A 9,215-nucleotide genomic window follows, 5' to 3' on the forward strand; every position below is an offset into this window, starting at 1 on the left:
ATGTTACCAATAAGTTATTAATACTCTTCATTTTGAATGCACTATGGGACACCTGGGTCTTCTTGGTCATCTTCATCATGTAAACCGACGAAACGAAAACAAACCAAAATGGGAATCAATCATACAGGTCCTGAACAATTTGGCCGTGCACTAAATATGCTCCTTGGACTTTGCCGACATTTGTTACATGCATGTCACTAGTGAAACAGTTAAACCATGGCAATTGTTACATGCATGTCTCTAGTGAAACAGTTAAACATTGGCATTTGTCACATGCATGTCTCTAGTGAAACAGTTAAACCTTGGCATTTGTCACATGCATGTCTCTAGTGAAACAGTTAAACCTTGGCATTTGTCACATGCATGTCTCTAGTGAAACAGTTAAACCTTGGCAATTGTCACATGCATGTCTCTAGTGAAACAGTTAAACCATGGCATTTGTCACATGCACGTCTCTAGTGAAACAGTTAAACCTTGGCATTTGTGACATGCACGTCTCTAGTGAAACAGTTAAACCATGGCAATTGTCACATGCACGTCTCTAGTGAAACAGTTAAACCATGACATTTGTCACATGCACGTCTCTAGTGAAACAGTTAAACCATGGCAATTGTCACATGCACGTCTCTAGTGGAGCAGTTAAACCTTGGCATTTGTCACATGCACGTCTCTAGAGGAGCAGTTAAACCTTGGCATTTGTCACATGCACGTCTCTAGTGGAGCAGTTAAACCTTGGCATTTGTCACATGCACGTCTCTAGTGAAGCAGTTAAACCTTGGCATTTGTCACATGCATGTCTCTAGTGAAACAGTTAAACCTTGGCAATTGTAAAGATGAATGGAGTCGTTTTCTTACATTTCAGATTGTAAAGTTGATGCACAAGATAATGAAGGCAATACAGCCTTGCACGTGGCTCAGATTAGTCGAGCACTGCCTGATACAGTATGTTTTCATTTCAGTTTTCACTTTGTACGAAAGCATCTTTTGCTATTATCATTGTGTCTTTATCATACATCACGATATTGGCAATATTTATTCGGAAACCTTGGGTATATCGAGCAACTGCACTTAGTTAATTGCACCCTTGTCTGGTATTCATGTAATGAAATAATTTAATAACTTAATATTCTGTATCTTATAAAAATAAAGAGAAAACATGTTTGATGAGTTATGATAATAAATATACATGTGTGTGCCTTACTTATTCTTATATGGACCAATATTACTATGACAATAGTCTGTGTTCAGAATCTATGTTTTGTGCACAGGAGATAACTTCTCAGGCTTTTCAAATTTTGCATAATTATGTTCCTTTACTGCTCAAAATATAGGTAAAATAGATAAGATCGGTCAGAGAATATGAGAATGATCAACAAAAAAAATATATATTAAAAATTAAAAAGATTATCTATTCGGTAGCCGAATTACGACAATACTTGTAATGTCAAAATGACCCGTATATAATGCGTAATAACTAGACTACTCTCTTTTAGCTTGCACGGTTGCTTGGTGTTCCATTAGTGAATGATGATACAGGCATACAGATCTCGTGCATGTTGGTAGAGGCACGTGCTAGTATATCTATAACGAATAAGAAAGGACAGACGCCGATTGATATGTGTACTGATGTGGCGACAAAGGAGTTCTTGAAAAGGTACTTACAGCTACATAATATTTCTTTACAGGGTTTAAGTACGTAGGTCATATCCAAGTAGCAAAACTATGGATTCACCGGAAAGATTAGTACAGAAAAATAAACTTTGTAGAAAAATAACAATACATACAATATATGATATGATATGATATGGGATCAAAGTAACAGTTCTTATGAGCCACTCCAGGATGCAGAGCACAATTTTATAGGGAGACAAATTCGATCCTCGCTCGGCAGTTTGACAACGTGCCAGAAGTCCACACCCTGTGATTCATAGAGGAATTAGGGGGGGGGGGGAAGTGGGGACAAGGTCGGAATGTCTCTAGTAGATAGATTTAATTACGATAACTTTTTATATAACTTTAGTTAAATCGCATATTTAAGGTTTGTGAGACTATTTACTATTAATCTTACAGGTTAGCAAAGACAACTTCCACGAAAAAATTGGAAACGTCACAACGTGGCGTTGTCTTGCCAACCCATTGGGATCAAATGGACAGGTCCGTCCTTATGAAGAGAATACCACTAGACATTACAAATGGGCTGCTCCAAAAGGAATTTCAAGGTGTGAAAAACAAGTTTTGCAGAACGCTTCCACAAGCAAGGATTATAACAATCGAACGAGTGCAGAACAAATTCCTTTGGGAACATTATTTCTTGTAAGACATTTACGTTTGATTTACATTGTTTCAGGTTATGCAAGAATATCGACACTATACATTTGTCGTGTGACCCTTGGACTGTATACTCCCTCGCGATTCGGGCTTGCGTGTCAACATAATTCTCATGCTTCTGTTTATGTAAATGGACGAAACTTTACATCGTCGGGAACATTTTGGTTACAACATGGTGGACGGATAGCTCAGTGGTTTGCACACTGGCCTTCCAATCCTGAGGTCGGGGGTTCGATCCCCGGCAGCTACTCGGGAATTTTCAGAAACGCTTTTCAGTGTTTGCCACCCAACTAGAGGTGTACTGGTCAGGAACCCAGGCAATCCTTGCGTGTATCAGTGCTATACACTGGTCACGTTAAAGAACCAGGCTAACGAGCTAGGCTAAGTTAGCCGGACAAGCCTGTATCTGATTTCTGATCTCTCTGTCGTGGGGGCTTTGTCTCACTCTGTCCCTCTGTCAGATCGCTCTGTGTCTGTACTAGTAGAGGATGAATTATGCGCCCTGTGTGGCTGCATTTGAACTATGTAAAGCGCCTTTGAACGTGAAATTGATCATGAAAAGGGCGCTATATAAATCTGGTATTATAATAATAATAATAATAATAACATTTTGATCAATTCAGGATGTATTTCCCAGCACTTTTGCAGTTGCCACGTTAATCGAAGACTTTATGCAACTATACCATTTTAATATACATTGTGGTTTAATAGAGTTTTCTTTAATTTATTGGTGAAAAACAAAACACCTTTGTATCACAGCATAACTTTCCCATCAGTTTTGTTTATTTACTCTATAAAAGTTATTTGTTAAAGTAACCAGTTTGTATATGTATATAACCATACATTTACATTCGATTACTTTGTAGCAAGCGAACCCAGATGGAGACCTTGTATGGTAAAGGTTGTGCCAACGAACTCGATTTGTACCATGGAACAGAGGGCGACAAGGTAGACCTGATCTGTAACAGCAATCTAGACCATAGGCTGGCGGGCGAAAAAGTTGGAACATTGTTCGGCCAGGGTTCATACTTTGCGTCCGATGCCAAGTACTCGGATGGGTACGCTTCTGCGGATACAAATGGGCACAAGTACATGTTCCAGTGTAGAGTGCTGGCGGGGAAGTGGACGCACGGAGATCCAAAGTACAAGAGGCCGCCGCCGGTAAATGACAAAGATCCATCTCGGCTCTATGACTGTTGTGTAGACAGCACGGACAGGCCCAGAATCTTCTGCCTGTTTGATATGAATCAATACTATCCGGAATATGTCATCAAATATCAGTAACATTGTTTATAAGTTAAGCAACCGGAAGCGTCATGTGATATAATTATGTTTTAGTTGCTTCAATACATTTCTATGTTTGATTTGAGAAACTATCATGTTACTTATTCTGATTACCACCATATCTTGACTGCATCACTATTGTTTTCTTACGACTAGCAGCATAGTAAATAAGTTTATTATATACCTATAAAAATTCTGTAAAAAAATCGGCTTGTATTTTACAATTAAATATGAACAGGCAGAAAAAAATTCCGTATTGTACCTTTTAAATTCCGTATTGTACCCTCCATATTGTATGCTGCCGGAATACTTTCATTAATATGCATGACCTGATACAGTTCTATAGATAGCGCACATAAAAACTTCACTTAGTTCCAATTTAATATCGATAAACATTGAAGATATTATTCAATAACAAAACAACGAAAAAAAGGTAGAGGTATATATTAAAAGGGTCATTATAACAGTCTGGGATTTTGTATTCGGCTCTCGTGGATTTTGCAAGGTTGGATCACACTCGGTGCTTGCGAGTTCACATTTGCATACTTAGGTGGCTATAGGAACAAAAGTAACTGTATTTTTTCTTTGATGTCATTCATTCCGCAAGGCTTTTATGTGTTTTTTTTTCTCTTACGTGGCTAAAAGAACAATAGAGAGAACAAAAGAGTAGCCACATAAGTATCCATATGTAGGAACGTGCGCCGATCTGACAAAAATCCACTTGAGCCGAATACAGCATCCCAGATCTAGCTACTGTTATAATAACCCTATTATATCTTTTCATCACATGATGCGATTTTGCTGTTTTTTTTCTTACAGATTTGCTTAAAGAAAAAGATTGCTTAAGCATAAGTTATATTTAAAAAAGTTAGGAGTTAGGAGAGGAAACTTGTACATGTGCTAACGGAACAGTCAATTTAAACAATTATATAGGACTATACGGATAGTATGCTAAGGGTTTTATATCAGTCTGGTACTGGCATTAGAAACTATCTGTTTTATTACTAAAACGAAAACGAAAACGAAAACGCCATTGCTTTTAAACTCGGCACTCTAAAGTAAGTTACAAGCACTGTGAGACCTTGTAATGCTCCCTCCGAATGACGGCCGCGGGAGCTTTTACATCGGTTGTACCACCGCATAACGATTCCATTCGAATAACGCATTCCAAAGCGATGTATCATATTTTTATTATGTTTAAAATGTAACTTCCACATGTCACGGGTTGCTTCGGTGGAGCTATATATGCTGCTTTTTGTGCCGACATTTGACATTGTTGTAGTGTTACGGGTGACGGGTTAGTATTATGTTAATGAACGTATAACGGCATAATGTACATATACAAGCGATCAAAATATAGCAGATAGGGCCAGGAGTTTGAGTACTTAATAATACGCTAGACTTGTAGTAATAATTGAGTTATTTCCCTTTAATGGTAAGTTTTGAATAAATATAATGTTTTATAAATGTTTCGTTTAATGTAATTGATGGTAAATATTTGACCTACGACACGCATAAGGCTCCTGGAGGACTTTATGCGGTTATGAGATACGCTCCCCGTGCAGTGTTATCCGCATGCTCACAAAGCTCTGATTACCATAGCTTTACTGCCTCACTAGTCAGATGCCTAAATGTTGGAAATCTGCAAGTTATTTTAAGGAATAACAGGCGGTTATATTTTTTGCTCTTTGTTATTTTGTATAACATGTAACTAAAATGAACAACTTGCATTGTATTAAATGTACAAAGGAATTTCGTCATTGTCGTTCTGTGTAATATGTATTCATTTGAGTTGTCAGCAGAACCTATAAGAAAAAGTAATGACTCGCAAACAAGTGGACACATATTGAAAATATTTCACTATGCATGTATAATAGAGCAAATATCAAAAATTTAAATGTATGATAAATGTGAAACATACAAAAGTTTTGACCTCCGTTTCAGTTTTTTTTTTAACTCAAATCGAATAAAACTATACTAGCTTTTACTGAGTACGGTTGATTGATAGGTCTCATAAACCTAACCTGGTATAGTAATAGTGACTTTATGACATGTTTTCCCCATGTTTTCCCCATGGTTTGCCCCAGGGAGAGGGAAGGATACTACACCAGGGGAATTAGACAAAGTCGCTGTCTAATTCCCGAACCTGGGTCAACGACTTTTGTCTAAATCCCCACACTAGGAGATGCTTGGGGTATCTGACACATTGGCATATGATCCTGAAGATGACATAAAACTTATTAATTATTGGTATCAAGATAAGACCTTGTAATTTGTCATGCATTGAGGTTGCTGGTACATTTAAAATGAAACTGACATTATCTTAGAAAAATGTTTTCCTTATATGTATACAGACACTAAGTAAAGAAATGCCGGATTAAAATGGTAGTCGCATATTGGCGGATTCAAATTGTTCACAGTTTTTCCGTACGTCCCTCTGTCCGAGCCCAGATTTGCATACTTGGGTGGCTATAGGAACAATAGGTAACTGTACTTTTTCTTTGATGTCATTCATTCCATAAGCTTTTATGTGGCTATTTTTCTTTCACGTGGCTAAAAGAACAATAGAGAGAACAAAAGAGTAGCCACATAAATACCCATTTGTTGGAACTTTCGTCCCGAAATCTAGTGTGTACAACCCCTCCCACACTATTAGCCTGATTTGTTTCAAACTTTCACAGCTGAAAAACCTTGATGTGCAAATGTCCATAAAGAAATGAACTTTTGCTGTTACTATTTTCACCACAGTTATTACCATTTGATAGTTTTGGTACGTCCCGAAGTCTTGTGTGTTCAACTCCTCCCACACTATTAGCCTGATTTGATTCAAACTTTAACAGATGAACAAACGTGATGTGCAAATGACCATAAAGTAAGGAGCCTTTGCTGTTAAAAATTTTCACTTTTATAGTTTTCGTACGTCAAGAAGTCTTGTGTGTCCAACACGTCCTACACTACTAGCCGGATTTGATTCAAACTTTCAGATACACATGCTTGATGAGCATAATTATGACTTTAAAGGAAAAAACTTTGCTGTGACTATATTTACCGCAGTTATGGCCCTTTGATAGTTTTGCTGAATAGCATATTGAGAAAAATCTTGTGTGTCCTCAGATGAAGAACATTTTTCTGTGGCTATTTTTTCTAGAATTTTGGCCCTTTTTAATTCTACAAAATAATCTATAGTGAAGAAATTTAGTGTGTCCAACTCCTCATACACTTTTTGAAGAAATGGATTCAAAGATGCTTAAATGCACAACCTTATCTGAATACAACTTGCTTCAAACTTTTTGTCCAACATTTACAAGATCGTGCAGTATGTACGGGCATCCGTGTCCTATGGACACAATGCTAGTTTGCTCTCTAGAGCTATTTTCCTTGCTATAATTCTGTTTTTGTCTAAAATCATATTACAGATATATGCTTGACATTTAGGTAGCATCGTCATAATGAAATAAGGCCTGGTGCACAGTAAAGTGCCCAATTGGGTTAGCATCTAAGTCAAAAAATAAAGTTTTTACTTTGCCTTGAAAAATACCTTTTTTCTACACTTCAACATGTTGTGCACAAGGATCAGTACCCAAATAGATAACTTTTTGGGAATTTTTTTCAAAAAAGTGGATTTAAGTTGCCATGTCGGGTTGGGGACGGACATTACACTGTCATTCAAATTAGATTCCTACTGTAAATGTTTTATGCAAAACCACTTCTTTTATGTGTATTTTCTAATAGTTTGAGGTCACAGATAAAGAAAATATAAGCCTTAACTTTTTGCTTTTCCATTTTTTTAAAAAAAAATAGCTAATTTCTTTGAAATTACGATTATTTTCTGTTAATTGTAAAATTCACTTTAATATAAAGTTTGGAAAATGGAACATTTACAGCAGGAAAACACCTTTAAAGCAATTAATTAATACAAACAACAAAGTAGAAACATAAATACTCTTATTTATATTACATTTAAGCAGAAAATATCTTAAATAAATAGTGCCGGAAACGGGGGACGGACATTACATAAAAAGACTGGTTCAGCTTTTATAACTACTTTGGAACATAAATTACTCTGAAATTCAAATTTCTTAATTAAGGAAACATTTGTATCATTTCAATAGGTAATTATGTCTATAAATATAATAAATGGTTTTACTAAATGATAAAGGAAATTCATTTCAGACATTCATTCAAATAGCAGTTAAAAACCGAGCAAGATTGAAGTATTTTATTTTTACTAATTTTCAAAAAGTGTTCTGCTAGTATTAACCAGTATTTGTCAAAATCAGCTTTACAATCAATGCTTTACTGCATATTATCATATATATGCAAGTACTGTTCTGTTTCAAAGAAAAAAACATACATGCAGTACACGCATTCCTATAAAAATAATCCATATCTAACAACCTTCCAGTAGAATACAAGCATATTAAATGTAGATGACCATAACATTACTGTATCAGTTTAGCTTTCTAACAGTGCTGTGTTAATGGTACAAAAAGAAATAATGATAACATAATAATGTTCTGTCTATGATTGAAAAAATATAACACTTCAACACATTGTTTTTTTTGTATGCTTGTTTGTATACTTGTACCAGTCTTTTATTTTTCACGGTTTAATTTAATATAATACTTTTTTTTAAAGGGGGAAGTCCTTGGCAATAAAGGCAAAATATATCCTTATTAGGGGTTTTAATTTTATACAATACACTGGATTATAACACTTACATCAAAGAGTGTTGTTTTAGGTAAAGATTCCATAATGATCAATTAAGATCCAGTTTAGGGGTTTTATGGTCCCTTGTATATTGGCACCCTGTTGAGAAAGTGTGATTTTGTGATCTTCTATGGCCACCTGTGTTTTATGGCATGTTGTGCCATCTCAATAGGTCACTAATTAATTATGTTGTTTTGATGCATCTTATGACCCTTTATTGTGTTGATGAAAATATAAGAGAAAATATAAAAGATAAGAAATATACAGTAGGGCACTAGGGGATGGGGATCAAGTGTTTAAACAGTATGGTAGCATTTCAAAACGTTTTTGTAATTACTAAGGGACAAAAGGGGGGCATAGTTTTCTGGATATGATGTTAAAACCTATAAATTACAACACTATAAATTTCAAGAAGACAGAAGACTAAAACTCTACTTACTTTTTTTAACATGTAGTTTTAGTACAAAAATGTAATGTCCGTCCCCAACACTTTAAATGTGCTTATAGATAATGTTTGGCAAAGTTTTACTTTATATATATATATATTCATTAGTCTTTTTTCATGTTTTTTCATGAGTTCTTTATATGAAAGTAAAATTTATGTATGAAACTGATTCATTTTGCTGAAGATTTCAACAAATTTTGACATTTTTTTACACACAGTGTGTTTTTAAGAAAAAATGTCACAAAATAATGTATTTTACTGATTTTAAATGCATTTTTTTAAAAATTTCAATTCTTATTGGTAAATCAGAAATAAAAGGAATTGAATTTGATAGAAAATAACAATATATATACAACATTTAAAATTAATGATAAGTGGGGACGGACATTACGGGGACGGACATTACATATAACTTTTACACTTTTGTCAATATCTAAAAAACTGCTTC

The 9,215-nt window shown here is 35.2% G+C and overlaps 1 protein-coding gene across 3 annotated transcripts in view; it reads left to right on the plus strand.

Annotated features, from left to right (window-relative positions):
• Positions 1-5,364, plus strand: part of LOC123527724 (E3 ubiquitin-protein ligase mib1-like) — a 32,261-nt gene extending 26,897 nt beyond the window's left edge. For all 3 annotated transcript variants that reach the window (XM_045307365.2, XM_045307364.2, XM_053523920.1), the window contains 4 exons: positions 863-942; positions 1,494-1,654; positions 2,071-2,313; positions 3,195-5,364. In XM_045307365.2, coding sequence (XP_045163300.2) covers positions 863-942; positions 1,494-1,654; positions 2,071-2,313; positions 3,195-3,612 — 902 coding nt within the window. In that variant the 3' untranslated portion in view covers positions 3,613-5,364. The remainder of the gene's footprint in view (positions 1-862; positions 943-1,493; positions 1,655-2,070; positions 2,314-3,194) is intronic.
• The last annotated feature ends 3,851 nt before the right edge of the window (positions 5,365-9,215 follow it).

The sequence above is a fragment of the Mercenaria mercenaria genome, chromosome 14 (assembly GCF_021730395.1).
Source record: "Mercenaria mercenaria strain notata chromosome 14, MADL_Memer_1, whole genome shotgun sequence".
Classification (NCBI taxonomy): Eukaryota; Metazoa; Mollusca; class Bivalvia; order Venerida; family Veneridae; genus Mercenaria; species Mercenaria mercenaria.